Source organism: Pholis gunnellus (genome assembly GCF_910591455.1).
Source record: "Pholis gunnellus genome assembly, chromosome: 5".
NCBI classification, from domain to species: Eukaryota; Metazoa; Chordata; class Actinopteri; order Perciformes; family Pholidae; genus Pholis; species Pholis gunnellus.
Genome location: NC_136531.1, coordinates 27,577,245 through 27,598,009, shown reverse-complemented (window position 1 = coordinate 27,598,009; position 20,765 = coordinate 27,577,245). Strand labels below are relative to the sequence as shown.

Genomic DNA, 20,765 nt, shown 5'->3' with positions numbered 1-20,765 from the left:
ACACACACACACACACACACACAGACATAAAAAGTAGTGTTTTCATGGCATTACATTGACTTACATTCATTTTCATTAATTTACCCTAAGGTGACCAAAAGGCGAGTCACATAAATGTGACGTAATCACATGTATGTCCCCACAAGCATGCTCACGTGTCACTCTTTAACTAAGCTGATTCAATGCTTTGACCGTTGCCATGGTAATTAACATCCACATTGGTGTCCGAATGTAGCATTTCTTTTTATTGAATTGAGCATGCATGACTAAAAGGAATAGTTCAATGTTTTTGCATTAACATTAAAGGTGAAGTCTGCGTTTCTAATCCAATAAACTTTTTTTTACCTTAGTCTTCCTCCTATTTTTTAATAGTTCAGAAGCTATGAGGCAATGAATATCATAACGTGTGACATTAAACTAATAATACTCTGTTGCATCTACGACTCATCTACAGGTTTAGATCCTTGTTTGTTCTCTGATCAAAGAGAGGTGATTTCTGGGTCAGGGTTTGGTTCTAAATGGATGTAGTGAAGCTAATTGTCTACCTTTACATGGGATGAATACCTACCTCTTTTATATTATAATTGGTCAGCTCTCAGAAACAGCTGTGTATGTCATGTTAATGTTCAACTTTACTAGAATGTACTTCAGTTTCAAACTCTTGTGTCTGCATTAAAAAGAATAGCAGCTTTCCATTCACTGCTCAGCTGATATCTTTTGACGTCTCTTCTTTTCTTAGTTACATACACATAATATGTAGGGGTGTAACGGTTCACAAAATTCTCGGTTCGGTTCAATACGATACAGTGGTGCCACGGTTCGGTACGTTCCGGTATGTTTTCAATACAGCAAAAAAGCAGAAATGCCAAATCCTCACTGGTGAGACTCTCAAGGACGCGTGTCTGATTTGATTCTCTGTTTGGGCTTTTGTTTTCTTTTACAAAGCAGGAATTATGGTCTGGAGGAATGGGCTGGTGAAGGAGTAGTGTCACGGGGCTCAATAGCATTAAGCATGTTCGTACAGCCTGGTTTATCACTACAGAGTAGGGATATACCTTTAGCCCTATTTGAATCAGGAGGGAACAGCTACCTAAACGCTGCGGGGAGAGTTTGTAACGAATATTACATGACTATTACCTGACTATTACACCGGCACCTCACTGGGCGTGATGGTGCCGGTGTAAACAGGAAGTAGATTGGTTGCTTAGTTTAAAAAAATACGACAGATTAATAAAGTAGTTGTTGTGAATTCTTCACTGACAGAGACGATAAAGTTAAGGCGCTTTTATTGTGAAACGGTATTTTGACGTTGCGAACTGTTTCCGCTTCCGGTTGCGCTAACGGTAGATCCTATGTAGGACCAACGGTAGAATCGAATCTTTCAACTTCTTTCAACTTCTTTCAACTTCGTACAAACTCATTCAACATCATTCAACATCTTTCAACATCTGTAAATCTGTCACCAAGCTGTAAAACTGTATGCCAGACTGAATACAGTAATGTATGGAACAAACTGCGTGTTCTCTGAACGGAACCCTGTAGTGGTCAATTTTTCATCTTTACAACAGTCTCTCAGGGGTCGAATCCCCAACAGTAGTCTTTAATAATGAAAGGTCATGTTTGATACTTAAGATCTTCTCTAAAATCTTCCTCTATGAACTCAAACAGACACAGTTCGTGGAAAGTTTTAGAAGTTTTATTTTTCAGACTTAAAACCTCTTGAACCCGAGAGTGCCAAATGGGGGATTAGAGGGGGGGCGAAGAGTGTACACATGTAGTACAAATCACTTTTGAGAACGAATGAAATGATATTTTAAAATATTTCAAAAACGTACATGACGAAGAGATTCTGATCAAATGGACCATGTAACCTATTATAATCACTCAAAAACATATATATACACAAAGTACTTCAAGGTACTACAAATACTACCACAATTTCACCTATTTCTCACCAGGAGAAGGCGAGCAATGTTCTCCGTTACCGATCCCAGCCGCGATCTACGGCACTTTCACACACACTTCATATCCAGGAGCACGAGGAGAACAAACTGCATCGAACGATCGCCTCCAAATTATTCTACTTTAAACCATTATAAAGTTACTATTGATCTGCCACAGATATCAACTCAGCCCATCATCATAAACATTGAAATGCTCCGTACCTTTTAGATGTTTCCTGGATGAAAATCTAAAAAAAAAAAAATGTATCCGTGCCGCCATTTCGAAGCCGTCTCTCTGCTGTGCTGTGAAAAAAACTGAGTCTCTGACGAGCTTCTATGGCCAATGAGTAATAATTTCAGTTTTGGCCAATGGGTTTGACCTATGGGGGCGGATCACAGTTTTCGATTATTTTATTGGCTTAAAATTCTGTAAACAACTCAAAGAACGAATGACTGCACTGCCCAGAGTCTTCTGGATTCAAATCTGTGGGAATTGCGCAAATCGGCCGATTACAGGCTGTGTTAAGTTCATATACATCACGTAAAACTGAAATTCTAACGAAAATGAGCCATATTTTCCAAGTTTTCATATAGCCCAGGCTCTCAAAATGATGCCAAACTTCTGTATTAGATAGATTGAACACTATTAGTGATAAAAGAAGTGAAATATAAAGTTAGATAGTATTTAAAAGTACAATAAAACAGCTATATCGGCTGCTTCCAAAATCAGAATTGACGTTGGCTGACCTCAGCTGACCTGTACACCGGCATTGATTTCTCAGGCATACTTCACTCTATCAAAGACAATTTTTTTTTTAAAAAGGACTGCTGACATGTTGTGATATGATTTGAGAGAGTTTAGGCCTGGCTGTGCATCATTTAAAATCAATAAAAGTGCTTTTTAGGCACAAAAACAAAAACGAACCTGAACATTTTCAATTTGAGCTGTGTGTAACATTTGTTTCAGCATTTACCAGTAATATATACAATGATATGTACACATATTAACAAAGCTCACATTTATTTGTGTTATTTTGCCATTTAAATTATTCAAATAGACCTTGTAGTTAGCGAGATAATTCCCTTTGCATATGGGTAGGACATTTTCGAGCACAGGGCTAAAAATAGGCCTAGGGTAAGTGGCGGCTGGCCAATAGAGGGCCATGGGGCCTGGCCCCACCTTGAGCCACAAAAAAAAAAAGATTCAATATTTGTGTTTTTGAACTATGGAATGTACCCAGTAATATGTGTAAAATATGATATCTGCGCAAAATATATGCTTTTCCTGCTCGTCCTCTCCGCCTGTGTGCACGACACGTCTCAGAACGTGCAGCTGGGGGGCCAAACGAATTTGGCCCAAAAGAGGCAGGTCTATGAAGCAGTTTAGCCAATTGCTGATTAAATATATAAATGAGTGACATACAATTTAGCCAATCAGCGTCCTCAAATACATTCAGCAAACTGCGTGTTCTCGTTAGGATAAGTCTCTACAGGCGAGCGCCAGCGTGAGCACGACTCCTCCAAGACCCGTTTGAGAGGAGAACTTTGGCGGAGATTCTGCAGTTAAAGAGATGATCCCAGATCAGCCTGACCTCACAATCAGACAGCAGACTAGTGGGAAAGGGAAGCAGTACATGAAGCTTCTCTACTAGCTGTACAGGTTTGACCAGCTGGATGCAGTCATGCTAATAACTTATTTAGCTTTTTAAAACAACGGGGACAGATCCAGCACAGATCAGCCACATGTAGTCATTATTGTCTTTTGACAGCCTGTGAGCGAATCAAGACAGATTTGAAAGATATAGACTCTTGAAAGAAAAGTCAATTTGAGGATTTCCTCTACTTGCATATGAATGCTCAGTGATGTAATATGCGATGAATAGTGTTGGAAATTAAGTTTTTTTTTTTCACAGTGAGTGAGGGATGAGGAGGTAAGTAAACATGAGAACACCAGGGCACATATGGAGAACTATGTCAAGCTACATATTAGGCAAAGTGAACATCTGTTCTTCTACATAGTTTCATGACAACTTGGTCATGGAGGCATCAACATTTAATTGAGATGGTAAATTAACAGTGAAAACTCATCATAGCTTATATCTATCTATATCTGTATGTGTGTGTTTTATATTATATGATATATATATATATATATATATATATATATATATATATATATATATATATATTATACTGAATTCCCTGAGGGGGTAACTAAAATCAGATGTCCTTAAATGTTTATCAAAGTGTTATTTACTGCTTTTTTCATGTTGGAATAAATGTTTAATATTTAACTGCAGTAGTAATGCATGTTTGACACCTTAATTCTTTTGCATTTAATCATACTGGGATGTTTGCTAAAATTGATTGGATGGCCCTACCTAGAAAATGTTCCACCAGCCGCCACTGTTAAATGTAAATGTAACTACTCCTAACATATTGGTAAATAACTGTCTTTGCATTTGATTATTGTTTATTCAAGTATTAAAATATTGTACATGCTGTTATATAAATGTAAAAATATATTTAAGCACATTTCTATTACTATAATTTAAATCCTTTTAATTTACAACATCACATTACTCTATCAAACTTTTAAAGAAAATGGCAAAGACAAATATCAAACACAAGTTATTACAATAACTTTGTTCAAAGCTTAAAATCCTTTCAAGGGTGCGTTTGTACAATCCATGTGAAGTATTTCATGTGTTGTAAAACCACGTTTAGAGTAGTCTTCAATGTACTCACAATACATTTCCATTTCAAATGTAGGGTAACCTATGAAGAGCTGCTTCTATGACTGTGTTTAAGTGTCACATAATTCTGACTTTCTATCTCATAATTTTTTTTTTTTATTACATTTTTTTAACTTTTTTTTTTGCTGGCGGATTTTTTCGGTTCGTAATGCGTACCGAACCGTGAGCCCCGTACAGAGCGGTTCAATACAAATACGTGTATCGTTGCACCCCTAATAATATTTGATACATACAAAATATTATGTTCCCAGTTAGTATCAAAGTTCATCAGACTGTTGTAGACCAAATATTATTTCCAAAGTCCATTTCTGTATTCTGTCTGTAATGATGAATAAAGCTCATTTATTGCCTTCTGTATTACTCTATCTCCCAGGTATCCCAAAACCTCGCACCACCGCAGCTGTCCTGGGTCCCGCAACGTTCAACTCTAAAACAGCCAATCAGCAGGCACTGGGGCCTGTCAGAAGACCTGCTGCACCCGTCGCATCAAAACTTCCTGTAAAGGGACTACCCACAAGCCTCACTTCCTCATCACTGGAAAGCACTGAGATCAGTGGAGCCACAATTAAAGGTGAGGTGGTGGGCCTCTTGTTAGAAAAATTCACTCAAGGCCGATGGAAAATCATTAATCTGTTAACATTTATTCTTTGCAAAGAAGGAGACAGGGTCGAACACATACAACAACGTGCCAAGACTGCTCAGAGATCTGCTCTGAGACACTGGTACATATAGCATTCTGTCACAGGAGGTGATACCTACACAATACACATACATATGGCCTCAAAAGAACAAATGGTCTGCAACTTCACTAGAGCATTTGCTCTTCAATGAAGGTCCACAGTTCCTTGCTATCCCCCTACTTCAGAACATCCTGCCGAGAGGTCCCTCTCAGCAGGCCTTATCACCTAAGAAGAATAGACCGTGGTCGTCTCTGAGTGAGAAAAGGACCCCGCTAAATCTAGCAGGACGCCATATCAAGGGTCACTCATTAGATCAACTCCGTCTGCAACTTTATTTACCATTACAATCAGTGCTGAGTGTTCTTTCGGCTAGACTAAAGGACTGTGGCGCTTAATGTCAGAGGAAGCTCAGACACCAAGCTCCTTAAGCACACCTTATCATCAGTCATTTAGATTTTCCCCAACACCTCTCTTCTCCCCTCTCGCTCCAACACAACTTAAGCACCCACACACATGCAGAGTCGGTCTCCACCGTACACACACGCACACACACCTAGTTCCCATGATAATATTTACATTTTGTATTTAGTCGTATCAGAGAAAAGCTTTAGTGTAGTGCTGTATATCCTCACACAGTTAGTTTGATGACTCATTTATTTACACCTTACAGACAGATCTGTCTCATGAACATAACTCTGAAGACATTATACTGTGTGTGTGTGTGTGTGTGTGTGTGTGTGTGTGTGTGTGTGTGTGTGTGGATGCCGGGAATATCTGGTCCACCCAGTGTCTTTCTGGTAGTAAACACTAAATTCCTATATAATTGTTTGGTTTGGAAAGCGACAAATTTGCAAAAAAACATATTGTGCATAATATCCTTTTTCTGCAGCTGCACTGGTGACAGACTGCATTTGCTGCTGGACTGTGCTCCACAGACCTCATCTACTGATCTGTGACATGCCTTGCCACATGCACATTATTTTTTTGTCTTCAACATTGGAATTCTGACACTTTGTCCTGTAACAGCCAATGGGTCTGCACTCTTGCCATCTGGATGGCCTGCTCCACCTGTACAGAAAGTTCAACCCTCCTCAGACCATCTCTTTTAGGAGCAAAGCCTGAAGAGGACGTGCAGTGTGCCTATTGCACCCTGCCTCCTAACCCAGAGAAAAAAGAAGACCCTCAATTGCGCAGGAGCTGAAGCATCTGCTGAAGGTGCAGCGGGGCCAGGGCGTAGCCTAACGGCAGTTTGTGTACTCGTAGTCTATCCCCTTGAAGGTGAAATGCAAGAATATCCGGTTTTTCCGAAGTCACCTCGCCCTGAAAGTATGCACCTTTGTAAATTGAAGGTGGTGACCCAATCTACTGAACCAGTTCCAGTAACAGCTTGATGGTTTACATTCGGAAGTTATTCTGGGAAATGCATCGGTTATGCAGAGTTGAGAACAGGTCTGTTTTACTGCCCATCCTCTGCCTCTTAGAATGAGTGAGATCGGTGGGAGACGCTCAAGGTCTTGTAGAGCACGGGAGGGGGGGGGGGGGGGCTTGAGGGGGGGGCTTGCTCTGCTGGCATCAAGTCTTGGTAGTGCTCTGCAGACCAACCAGGCAGACATGTGGCTGACCGAAGAAGAAGTTCTTGAAGCAGGAGTCAGTGCGAGAAAAAGGGAGTCGAGCAGCGATGTGTGCTGCTTTATATACTTCGGGGTCTGCACTTACTCGGGTAGTCCTGATTGGCCGGCAATTCTTATGCAAATTTCCAGTGGGTGAATGTGTGCTCTTGGAGGAGAGTAATACCCAAAGCTTCCAGTAGAGGGTGGGCCTTTGTGAGTTATAACCACATGTGACATACCCTCGGTGCATTTCTGTTGCACTTATACCTCCACATTTGCTTAATCTCTCCCGATAAATCAGATCAGGTACAACAAGTCAGCTGTAGGTGTCCACATGGTGAAAGAAACACACATAATGAACATTAGACAGTCCGTGTTCTTTATTTGTCTTTTTTGCCACACAAAACCCAGTAGATTAACATAACACATCCCCTTCTCACATCCTTTAACACACACACACACATACACCTGGGAGAGATTTGATCGTATCTGTCGTGAAGAATGTTGATGTTACACTGAAATCTCTGATTATTACATTTGTAGTAATATCTTCTAACACATGAGATGCTGGGAATCTTGAGTCACCCCACATGCTCTCATTTCTGTTGTCTTACATTAGCACAAATTGAGCGATAACTACCTCAGACGGATAACAGTGTTTGTTCATTCAGTCATCAAAGAACTTCAGAATTAGCATGACGTAATAATAATGAACTCTCTGAATAATTACAGAATTTCCTGGGGGGCTTAATATTGCTCAGTGTATTTTCTATCCCATTTCCTCCAGCTTCTCCATCATCTCCTGGAGCTCCAGCACCAACAAGGACCAAGTCAGATGAGCAGCCCAGCAAAAGCACACTTCCTGTGGGCAGCCAGCGCACGGAAAAGCCCCTCATCTCCAGCACTGCAGCTACCAGCAGCACCAACACTCCCAGTGACACCATTACCAATGGTGTCACTGCTGCTCTACATCCTCCTGCATTGAGGAGCAGAGCTCTGTCACTGCAGGCCAGGACCATTGCTACAGGTGATTGTGTGTGAGCATGATTTACCCATCTTATGGGGACATAAATCAGTTGACACTGTCACATTGTGGGGACTCGTTTTAAGGTGAAAACTGGGTTTAAGGTTAGGGTCAGGTAAGGTTCGGTAAAGTTAAGGTTAGGGTGGTAGCAGTAAATCTTGAGTGTGTGTGTGTGTGTGTGTGTGTGTGTGTGTGTGTGTGTGTGTGTGTGTGTGTGTGTGTGTGTGTGTGTGTGTGTGTGTGTGTGTGTGTGTGTGTGTGTGTGTGTGTGTGTGTGATTGAGTGACCGAAATCAAGCACATTTACCCATTAACTTACTGTTTTCAATAACATTTGAATGATGTTTGATGACTGGTTTTCTGTAACTTAGATAGGGGTTGGCAATTCCGCAAAATTGATTACAACTCAATACCAAGTACTACAGGGCTAGAATCTGAAACATCAATACCAATACTTATAATATTAAAAGCAGTGGCGGGCCATGTATTTTATACCATTCATGAGCCACAGCTACGGTTATTATTTGTTTCTAGGGGTGTAATAATACACGTATTCGTATTAAACCGTTCGGTACGAGGCTTACAAACCGAATAATACGTTTGAATAATACTAGTGCATTTGCAAAATGCAGAAGCTTAAATTGTGGGAAATATAATGTTTTCGGTGGACTGCGCTCATGTAACAGACAACGGGCTTTGTTACCTCTGATCCCGGAACAAAAAAAAACAAAACAAAAAACAGCTGAGGCTACGCTAAACTAGCTTAATGGGAAAACAACCGCGGCAAACCCCGCAATGATGGGATGCTTCGTCATTAACAGACAAGTCAGAATCAATGTAATTAATACAATACCAAGAACAAACTCACATGAACCAGTCACATATATTTATATGATAACAAAGCAACAAATCAATCCAGCAACACTGCAGCACTAACACGCGTATTCCACCGCACACTGAAGAGTACAAGTCATTCAACTATTATTCACATCAGAGGGAACAATATTCACCATATCATAAAAACGACACGATAGAAAATCTAACAGTAGTAACGTTACTGCAGATGTAAAAACACAAAAGCACTTCGCTTACCACAGCTGCTGTTCACTTAAAGACAAAGTCCATCCTCCTTTCTTTGTTAACAAAAAGTTTACTACCGCGGTTGTACAGAACGTTCAGTTCAGTTCCAGTCAGAGGTCCCCCTGCGAACGTGTTCGTTGAGTTGTAAATCCACTCGGGTCTCAGCAAAAGTTTAAAAATGTGCAATGCTTCTCCGCCGCTGTCAGCCAGAAATACCATTAGTACAAATCCTTTTCCATGCTAGCTGTGGGGTTGACCAACCCTTTGATGCGATGTCCAGTTTTTCTGGTCTTGAGAAATCCGTTTCTCCTCCTTCAGCCATTGAGTGTTAAAAAACTAAGCTAGGTCAAAAAAAAAGAATCTACACCAAGCAAAATGCTAAAAATGTCATAACTTCTCTTGTTTCAACCTGAACTCTTACTAAATACTAACGTCTGCTAGCTAGCTTTCTGTTTGACAAAAGTCACGCTGGCCCACTGACCAATCACGGCACATGTTAATGCAGACGTACTTAGGAGGCTACCTGGGTAGCAGTGGCACGTCAAAGAATACACCCAACATGTCAAACTAAAGATCTGATTGAGACTATCACAATCAACAATATCGTCCCCATATACTTTAATCTGCAAAGTCTACCTAGAGGACCTCGGGCCTCTCTTCTTACATAGAGACATAGGGGCTGAATCTGATTGGATAAAAGCTCTCCTTAAAACAAGCTGTGCTGGAAGCAGAGCAACAGAGGAAGACAGGAGCTGTGCAATGAGAAAATAAGCTAATGGAAAAAAATATAATACATGTAGTGTATTTGTGAAAAATTATTAAATTATAAAATAGCTATAACTTTGTGATTCTGTTTAGGCCAGCAGAGAAGGCTTAGCTCGCCCTGACGGCCCACCACTGATTAAAAGCTGCTTATGTACTGTCAGTAGTGTGGCATGATTTATGAGATGAATGCATAATCAATAGGCTAAATGTGAATAGTTCGAAACTATGCTCCTCTTTTGTTCAACCATCACTGCAATAATGTGTTGGATTAAACTAGGTTGAATTTCAAGAAAATCCATAGCGTGCCTCTCCCAGAACACACGTGGCTCACCAGAGTAGAATGCTTTTCTTCCGTGGTGAGCGTGTCAGACAGCACGTCGGGTGGGTTGCCATGTTGAGCGCAGTGGCTCCACCGAGAGAACATTATATTTCCCACAATTTAAGCTTCTGCATTTTCCAAATGCAATAGTATTATTCAAACGTATTGTTCGATTCGTAATCCGTATATATATATATAATGTGTATATATAATATATATATATATATATATAATGCATATATATATATATATAATATACAGGACTGTCTCAGAAAATTAGAATATTGTGATAAAGTTCTTTATTTTGTGTAATGCAATTAAAAAAACAAAAATGTCATGCATTCTGGATTCATTACAAATCAACTGAAATATTGCAAGCCTTTTATTCTTTTAATATTGCTGATTATGGCTTACAGCTTAAGAAAACTCAAATATCCTATCTCTAAATATTAGAATATCATGAAAAAGTATACTAGTAGGGTATTCAACTAATCACTTGAATCGTCTAATTAACTCGAAACACCTGCAAGGGTTTCCTGAGCCTTGAAAAACACTCAGCTTGGTTCAGTAAACTAAATCACACGTATGGGGATTATCACAATATTCTAATTTTCTGAGACAGTCCTGTATATATAATGAATACAGTGACGTTTTACAGAAAAAAATGAATGTTATCTGAGGAGAATGGATTTTTTTTCAGCTCTCTCTGAATTTTTCACTTTTAAACAATTGTTTTTTTTTATATGCCTTGTGTAAGCTATCCTCATACCATGGTTTATATGATATCTTACGAAAAAGTTACTCCTAATTTTTGGTGCTTTCTCCTCGGAAAGTCCAGCAACATGTGTATAAAATATATATATATATATATATATATATTTATATATATATATATATATATAATGCGTATGTATAAAATATATATATATAATGCGTATATATAATGCATATATATATAATGCGTATATATAATGCATATATATATAATGCGTATATATAATGTGTATATATAGTTACGTCCCCTTTTCTACTTAGTAGCGATGAACACACGCCAACCCAAAGAACAAACAAATAGGCGTACGTGGAATTAACCATATACAATATTTATTTTACTCACTATTTTCCAACAAAAACTAGTCTTTAAACAGAGTGGGAGAGGATTGTTTGGTCGTGCCAAACAAATCAAAATCAATATAACAAAACTAGGCCTGACTAAACTACCTCTGAAACAAAACGTCTTTTCCTGCTTCTCTAAACATTACTCCACCAAAACAAAAATGAGGGGGCACCGACCAATAAACTTAGTTTATCTAGAAAAAAAAACAACCACGTGTTTGTACCAATGTAAAGGGTACCCCAGACTCACCTACTGGTTAGCATATTGGCTTTATAACACGAGACTTGGGTACTTCATTGGAGGAAATAAACATACAGCTGTTTCTGTGGCGTATCCCCTCTGAGTCAGAGACGGGGTAATACAAGGGATCCTACTCCAGGGAGAGAAATAGTGACTCCAACTGAAAAACTACCTGTTAGAAATTGAGAACTGAATGAAGACTGATGAACAAGAGAAGGATGGTAGAAGATAGTCAAAAAAACGACTTCCTGGTCATAATCTGGCTTCTCTGAATTCAAATCTTCTGTCTTTGTTGTTCAACTCTGTGACCCAGCACCTCTCAGGAGAGAGTGGAAACATAGATCAGGGTTAATCGCTTTTACAATTGCAGCTATCTTAACTGCAACACGAAAGTTTGAGCATCAACATCTGGCCAGCGAGTGACACAAAACCCTTAAGAGAAGTTCTGTAATGGGCTTTAACTTCTTCTGTGTCCTCTTCACAGGTCTGAAGGGCCCAACAGTCACCAATAACAACACAGCAAAGACAGCAGCTGCCCATCAAATAGCAGAAAATATAGCTCCTGCTGCCAATCAGGGCCTGACAAAGCAGGCATCCCAGTGTCCCTTGCAAAGAAGCAGCTCAGCAAGACTCAGTCGACTAAACAGCACAGGTACGAGTATCTGAGAGGGTGTGTGTGTGTGTGTGTGTGTGTGTGTGTGTGTGTGTGTGTGTGTGTGTGTGTGTGTGTGTGTGTGTGTGTGTGTGTGTGTGTGTGTGTGTGTGTGTGTGTGTGTGTGTGTGTGTGTGTTCGCTTGAGTAAAATTTTTTTGTATTGGCAACAAACTGTATATAAGAAGTCGAAGTTGTCACAGTGATGTCACCCATTGGTTTGTGGATTCCCATTTTGACGACAAGAGTTCAGCATTTTGGCCATCGCCACCTTTATTTTTTATGCAACCAGAAGTGACCCGAGAGGGTAGAGCTAAGTACAAATAAACCCTGAACAAGACATTTTTAGGTGACCAAAATTAACTTACATGAACTGAACAAACTGTGAAAGGGTTAAAGTTGTAAGACGAAAACACAGACAATTCTCAGACTGTCAATCACAGTAAGCCTGCCCTAAAGCATACCATGCTTTATGGTCTATTTTATTCTAAATGGGACCATAATTTACAAAATGAAAATCATGTTGTATTGAAGAAGACCTGAAACTTACAACTTACAATGTTTACTGAGGTAATAAATCAAGTGAGAAATAGTCATTTTATAGTCAGCTTCTTGGTTGGCAAGAATAGATATGTGTGTATAAAGGGCTACAGGAGTGTCAGCGTCTCAAAACCATAGTAATCCCAGGCCTCTTGGCAATAGCTACAATGGCAAGCATCCAGCATTATCACAGCTTCTGTGTGTGATTTGTGTGCGTTGACAAGTGTGGTTGCATCTTGAATGATGTTGACATTAAAGCTCCTTAAGCCGTTAACCTATTTGAACTGGTATTCTGAAGTTCTTTTGGCAGAACACTGTACCAAACAGGAATGATTTGGTTGTTAACTCTACTATTTGTTCAGTTAGCATTAGCGGCTTTGATAACATTTCATGAAAGGTTTCATGCAGATTGAGGCTGTTGATAGCCAGTATTTCAGATGAATGAATGAAACCTCTTTAAACAAGACTGGGTGTTTCCAAAGGGTAAGAGAGGAAAAGACATCAGACACGGACAATGACTCAATCTGATGTTGTTGTTTTTTTAAAGTATTTGCTCAAAGAATCTAACTAGTTCCACATTGTGAACTTACATCAGCCCTGAACCTCACATGAAAAAAAAAACAGAACGAATTTGATTGTACCAGTTTTCGACAATACCAAGCTAAAACCTCCCTGAGTGATAAAGACTTGTTTTAGTTGGTTGACTGTGTGCTGGACAGTCAGTGTGATTGGTTGGAAAAATCTGAGAACTGTTAGCAGCCTTAAATTTTGCATTCTGTAAATCAGTTTGTAGTGATATGAGATCATTCCATTAAATCCAAAGCACACTGCTGGATGTTTACTGTACAGCTGTTCACACACTCATGCTTGAGCTGACTATACGTATCTTACCCTGAAAGCTTAAGCAAACAAAATGATCATCCCTCTGCAATTATTCTACTGCTCATGAGTCATGACACACACTTGTATTTGCACACACACTCAAATGATGTTCTTTGAATTGAGAATAGAACTATATTTGCATCTCAGCAATATTTCAATTTATTCTTTGAGTGCAGTTTAGTTTTGCTGAAGCACTCAGTTTTAAGCAGTAAACACTCATTTGTTTACTAGTTGAAGCAAGAAATTGTTAATAGGAAATTACCAAGTCTAACACTTTTGCCGTCATGTCACACCAAAAACCCATTTTGAAGCAGCTTTAGAAATGATCTCAAACAGGTTTTTCACATAGTAATGCAAGCAGATACAGATGCACTCACAGGTGGTGTCTTAACGTGGGGCATTAAAAGCCCTGGTCGTATTTACTGAAGCCGTCTAGTTCGTAAAGTACAGCTTTTCAGCTCTGTCAGCTCAAGACACACCTGTTTAGACTGGCGTTTGGGTAACATTCATGCTCCAGGTCTGCTTTCAATCTATGTTTTTATTGTGTATTTTACCCTGTACTTATCCACTGTTTTAGCTTTCACCATGAGAGATTCCATTTTTTCTTGTAGACTTTTTTGTTCAAGACTTTGAAATCGCTCTTTATTTTCCACTTCCACTCTTCCAATTGTTGAAGTCAATTTTGTTGTCTCAGTATTATTTATTTCAATGGTTTTCGATAACCTACAGATACTTTCTTGAGTATCCATTTGAAAAGCTTTGAGCTCCTGTTGTATTTCTACTTGACGTTGCTCAGTCATAAAGCGGATCTCTGATAGAAGGGAGGTATCAGAATGTTTCACTTCCTCTTCCTCAATCATCTTCATTCCTTTCACTATTTTATCCATTTCCAATTCCATACATTCTTTATGGGAGGTGAGCTTTGTGAAAAGTTGACGATGGTTTGAGCTTATTTAGATCTACAAGAATCTTAAATTGTTCATTCACAGAATTTTGACTTCCTTTCAAGCACTCGGATAGCTCTTTTATTGATCGACTTTGTTGGGCCAGTTCTTTATGCATCCAATCCCAACCCTACTGGTTTTTTTCTGCAATCCGATTTAAGTCCCGGCCTGGAGTGGGGATTACTCCTGGGAGTTCACATTGAGACTGGGATAGTGAATACAGAGTGGAAGCTGTACGATTTAGAGCACCTCCTCCTGGATCCGATGAGCGATGCACATCTTCAGTTTCCCAAGCCATACCCGTAGGTGAGATGCACATACAGGGTATTTGCATCTCTCTCAATGTACTACATAGAAATAGAAAATAACAGCTAAGGACAACAAATAATATAAATATATACAAATATTCATAGATTAATTTTATGTTGGGGAGCAGTATCATCACAAGTTATGTATATGACTGGCAAAATAACTCTGCCAAGCAGGACACAGCCGCCTGTGCATTTGAGTTTCTCGACTGTGTTAGAAATAGTGTGTATGATGTTACCAGCAGACAGTCCACACTATGGGTTTAATGAAGTATTTAAGGCTCACTGTAGCGGCTGTTACAGCTCTGAAAACAGATGCAGCAAATTTCCATACAGGCGTTATTTGGATAAACTGACCACATATTGAAAGTCTTACTAATGCTTGCTTTCTTGCATGAAAACAAAATATTAACAGTTTTTCTTAACTGTACTCAAAACTTTTTTTCTAAAGTAGAACTATCTGTTATTAAAACTATTAATACAGCACAGTCATGTTACAATGTTTTCCTTTGAAACGTCCAATGTGTAGGATTTAAAGGGATCTATTAACAGAAATTAAATATAATATTCATAACTATGTTTAATTAGTGTATAATCACCTGAAACTTAGAATGAGCCCTTCATATCCAATAATGAACAAACCAAACACTGGCTCTAGAGAGGGCCTTCTGTGTTTTTATGTTACCTGAAGGCCACCATATGCTTGTGAAACGTGAACCGCAGATTTCAAAACCTTGAAACCACCAGCTGCCGTCTGCTTCCCTGTTCCTAAAGTAGTGTTATGTTAAGGACGGCATTTGAGTGAAGAGAGTTGGATAATCAAATGAATAATTCATTATATTTAAATTATATATTTTTTTTGTAAAACAGTCTCTGTCAGGAAAATGCAGTCCGGCAATGTTTTCCTCTAAGGTACACAGTAAGTAGTATCCAGTCGAGTGCTTTTGGGGCCTTTTGATTATTTTGAAGTAATGAGGTAGAATAGTAACATAATTCAACAATTTTCATATCATAATAAATCAATAACTGCTAATACGTCTCACCCTTTCTCTAACTGGGAATGTTTATTATTGGTAAAACTATAAATACTTTACAGGAATAGTCCTGCATTCATTTTTTTACTTCAAGGGAAAAGTAAAAGAAAGGCATTATCAGCACTTAACTCTTTTTAAGGTGGAGCTTTTAATTATAATATGATGCAGGATAGTGTAATGAATAAACATGGTATTTTAATTGTTATCATTTGTGAGCCACATCTAAATCTACAATGTAACCAGTAACATTTCTCTGTCAAGTACATGTAGTACTATAATGTTTTCCTCTAACGTAGAAATACACAGTAAGTAGTAAAGTGTTGAGTTGCATATTATTTAGTGCCATTCAACTTATTTCAAGGTATAATTACTTAGAATAACAATATAATTCAATTTTTTCTTTATTTAAACATCATAGTAAATAATGGGAAAGTCCAGTCCTGATGTGTTTTTCCTGAACCATTTTTCATTGAAGTCTCCAACCGTGTGTATTCCTCAAAACCCAAGAAAGCACAGTGTCTCTCGAGATAGCTGCAAACAGTATAACATCACAGGCTAAGCATTCAGCCGGTTCTGAACAGGCACTAGCATCTGTAAATTCACAGACATTTCATTGTTTTATGTGGGTGTAATGATAGAGCGCTGGATAGTCTGGCATCGAAAAGCAAAGAACAATCTGGCAATGTCAGGTGTCTTCTTCTTCTTCTTCTTCTTTTAAATGTTTTGGCGGATGGCATCCAGTGAAAGGTGCATTCCTGCCACCTACTGTATTGGAGTGTGGACCAGAGTAACCTATCCCCTTACAAAACAAAACTAAACTAAAAACAAAAAGGTAGATCTATCATTTCAGTGATGTAAATTATTTTACTCAATCCTGTTTCTTTCACGTATTGTAGTACATTTCCTGCCGCCAAGGTTAATGCATCTTTTAGATTTAGTTCCTCAACTCCCAGCTTCCTCTTCAACCTGTCTCGCTTGAGTGTGAATTTCTGGCAATGACAAATGATATGGTCTACAGATTCTGGTATTTGACAGTGCTCACATAGTCCTGTTGAGTGTTTATTTATTAATTGCATTGTTTTGTTCAGTCTTGTGTGCCCAATCCTCAGTCTGGGCCATGTGTGTCTGGGAGGCAGGAGTCTATTGGCTTGATTAGTGATCAGAGACCGGTGAGTGAAAAGGTGAAGGGAGTTAGACTGATGAGGAGGGAGTGGCTGACAAGTAAAGTGAGGAGGGTGTGGACTGTGACAGTGGGGAAAAGGGAAAATATATATCATTTTTAAATCCAGAACATGTCAAATTTAACTTTTTTACAGTGTAGGTGATAATTACTAATGCCTTTTTATAGTTAAATGCATGCAATACTTGTATCTTGGGAATACAGTCTAAGAGAATGTATGTGTTGTAGTAGGAAGCAGAGGAAGCTCAAGTGCTATGCTGTTATATTATACTATATACTATATAACACTCAGTTGCTGGCACTCAGTGGTGTGTGTGTGTGTGTGTGTGTGTGTGTGTGTGTGTGTGTGTGTGTGTGTGAATGAGAATGAGAGAGGCTCCTTCCACCCTCTTGGGGTTTCATCACATCTAACCTTGACATGATTAATCTCTGACACTTCTCTCATTCAAATAGAGGCAGAGAGAGGACGAGAGACCTGATAAAATAATTGAGTGGGTGAAGGAGCGAAGGAGAGTGAATGAGCGAGCGAGGTAGGGAGGGAGGAGGGAGGGAGGAAGCGAGCCAGCGGAGCAGCTGAGACAGATTATTCACATCCCACCCACTCCCCCTCCTCCCCTGCAGCATCCCTCTGTGTGTACTGGCTTCACTGAGCTTTTGAAACAGCAGTAAAATAGGAGTGGATAGATGCTCGTCTTTGTCCAACCACCCAGCATGTGTTTATAAGAGAGAGCAGTAGACACACACACACACACCTCAGTGGGACGGATCGCTGTCTGTTTTGCACATAACAGCAGAGATGGACTACTAATCATCACCGCAATGAGGATTTTCTCTCCTCTCTCTCTCACACACACACACACATTCGAGTACTGCCTTTCTCGTTCTCTCCATTTTTTCTCTCCGGATGATTCACTACCACCTGGACGACGGTGAAGCACGAAGCTATTTTTGGCGCCATTTTCTCTTTTTCTATCGGCTGGTCTACAGATACCATTTGTCCTTTGGCTTTTATTTTATTGTTTTTCAGTGGCGATTCCTTGGTTTTGAATGGCTGAAGGGCACAGTGAGCTCCTTAATGGACTCTCTTTTTTTTCCTCCTCATTCTTTTAATGCTTCTATTTCCCTCTGTACAGAGTCTTTTAAATTCAAATTCCTGTTTTTGTCTTTTTTTTCCTGATCTCTATGTGGCTGTTATGGAGATGCAAGGCACAATTTTCAGCAGCAATGTTCTCTAAATCTTTTCTTTCCTCTTCATGTGAAATTATTTTCACTTACTTCTTGATTTAAAGACAAAAAGAGGAACATTGTTATTCGTCCAGAGTCTTTAGACGTCAGGTGGAGCAACTACGGTGCATTTTCTAATTTTTCTTGTTCAACCCAGTGTGGAGGAGCAGAGAAAGTGCTAAAAGTCAAAGTTCCTACACAAAAGACAACTCAGACTGGAAACATCAGTCTAAATCAAATCTTGGAAGAGTGTTTGAAGACAAAAGGAGACAATGTTATGGTCTCCCAGACTGTCGCTTTCCAACTTCCATGTGAAGCTGACAGCCAAAGGACTTTTCCGAAACCTTCAGCTACTGTCAGGATGCAGGAAGAACACTGTGGTCTTCCACGCAGGTCTGGATATGTCACTGTCCTCCATGCCCTCCCATCATGCAGCCATCAATTGTTCCATCCTTTCAACACATCCATTTCAATCAACACGTTTCAGGCCACTGTAGTACCACACAATCCATCAAACCATCCCATCCTCGATAGCTGCTTTTAGAAATCTCAGAGAAAGTTATGATTTATTACAGTTTTACACCAATCTGCTCATACAGCCATCTCTTTTCCCTTCAGCTTACTCTTAACGATGTGCTCTCAGAGAAATTCTAATTCGTCATCAATTCTTCATCTGCTGGTGATACTCATGGCTTGGTATAAGTGGGATGCTACCACACCCTAGCAAATGAGCTAATTATGTTCAAGACTAATCATACATCTCTTCATAACGTCTTCATAAGCTCAAAGCATCAATGATTTTGAAATGATGATGTCTCTAACCTAATGAAGTATATATATATATATAATTGTCGACCCTTTTTCACATTACTTCATCCCTATTTTCAATTTGTCCTCCTTCTCTTTGACTTTGTCTGTTGGGTGAGGTTGCCTTTGAATAATGTTAGGATCAGCTTACTTGCCCATTTTGCCCAAGAGAATGGCAAGCCTGATCCCAGATCAGCCTCAAAGGACAATTCACCCTCTTACACCACCACCTCCTCCTCCTGTTTTCCTGCATGGTGTCGGCAGCCATTGTTGCCTCCATTTCTCCACCGCTGTGGGGGCTTTCAGTATTGTATATACCGGTGGCTACCACCATGGATATATAAGGTTACAATAGTGACGTCACTTGTCTTAACACAAGTTTGTGTGTACACGAGTCTGTGCGTGTGTTTGAGTGGAAGCTTTTTGCACGAGGGCTTGAGCAGTGGCGTGATAAAGATCCGTGGCTGCGGGCTCCTATTAGCCGTTGTACTCATGCATAGAGAGGCAAAGAGCATGTGAATCACACACATACACAAACCAGAAATAGCCGCATCTGGCTTTTACTTATTTAACCATTAAAAGAGGGCTTTCTATTTGTTTCTTGCTCAATGTTAAGCGTTGCTTAGGCTGCTGTTGGATCTCAACAGTTTCACGTGGGTTTTGCCAGTATCATTAGGCCTGCTGGGTATACACTGAAGCATTCATTTCTTTCATGTGTTTTGGCTAAATTACTCACTAATTCCTTCATCCTCTTTGACAAATCATCTTTATCCATTTAAACTCGCTAAATAAGTTTTTTTTAATGTTCAGCAGCAAGGTATGTACAAATCAGCTTATGTTCTGCAGCCAGTATTTTTCTCATTTGGTTTTTGCTCATGAGAACATGCTCCTTCCTCTTCTTATGAAGCTCTTTTCCTATCTTTATTTAAGAACGTGGTCTCCTTAAATTTGAGAGCATGACTTATTGGTTTCACCTTCAGATTTTGTTATGCCAAAACTGAGAGTTCCTCTCTCAGTTGTACTGTGTTTTCCTGCTGAGCCATCTGAGCCCGGCAGCACTTGTTTGGCTGCAGTGTGTTTTCTTGTGCTCCATGTGCTCCACAGACCCACTTCCCTACTGCTGCCTGCCATTGCCCTGAAATGTAGGTTAAAGCAGGCTTTAGTCACCACATGTGTCCACACACACACACACACACACACACTTGTCAGAGACACTCTTGCACGCTGCACAATGGTGCAGCTGAGGGTGGCCAGTCGTGCAAGCTTTAATCTGATGTGGAGGTTGCTGTTTCTGCTGGACTGGAATATTGTCCCCAGGCTCAGCAGAGATGTACAGTAGATTTCACATCTGGATCTGCATCTGATCTAGAAACCTCTTATGAAATGAGTAACAGTTGTTTTACACAGTGTCTGACGCCAAAAAACGCTTTATATTTCACAGAAAAACAGCCGGTTTTACTGGTTAAATAATCTCGACATTTTAATGTCACAGTAGTTGCTTAACCGTGTCTTGAATGAGGAGCAGTGTATTATTTTCATACTGATAATATCTATTTTTTTCCTTTTTTACTCAACATGTGGTTTTAGACTCTCAGTGGGATGCCTTGCCATGAAGTGGTTTGGCTCATGATAATCATATAGGAGTTCTTTCCTGTGGTTTAA

The 20,765-nt window shown here is 39.5% G+C and overlaps 1 protein-coding gene across 4 annotated transcripts in view; it reads left to right on the top strand.

Annotated features, from left to right (window-relative positions):
- The window catches only part of LOC306696503 (uncharacterized protein), a 76,381-nt gene that overhangs the window by 31,534 nt on the left and 24,082 nt on the right, over positions 1 to 20,765 (top strand). For all 4 annotated transcript variants that reach the window (XM_079160140.1, XM_079160142.1, XM_079160141.1 and 1 more), the window contains exons 5-7: positions 5,073 to 5,270; positions 7,777 to 8,016; positions 12,018 to 12,185. In XM_079160140.1, the coding sequence (XP_079016266.1) occupies positions 5,073 to 5,270; positions 7,777 to 8,016; positions 12,018 to 12,185 (606 nt within the window). The remainder of the gene's footprint in view (positions 1 to 5,072; positions 5,271 to 7,776; positions 8,017 to 12,017; positions 12,186 to 20,765) is intronic.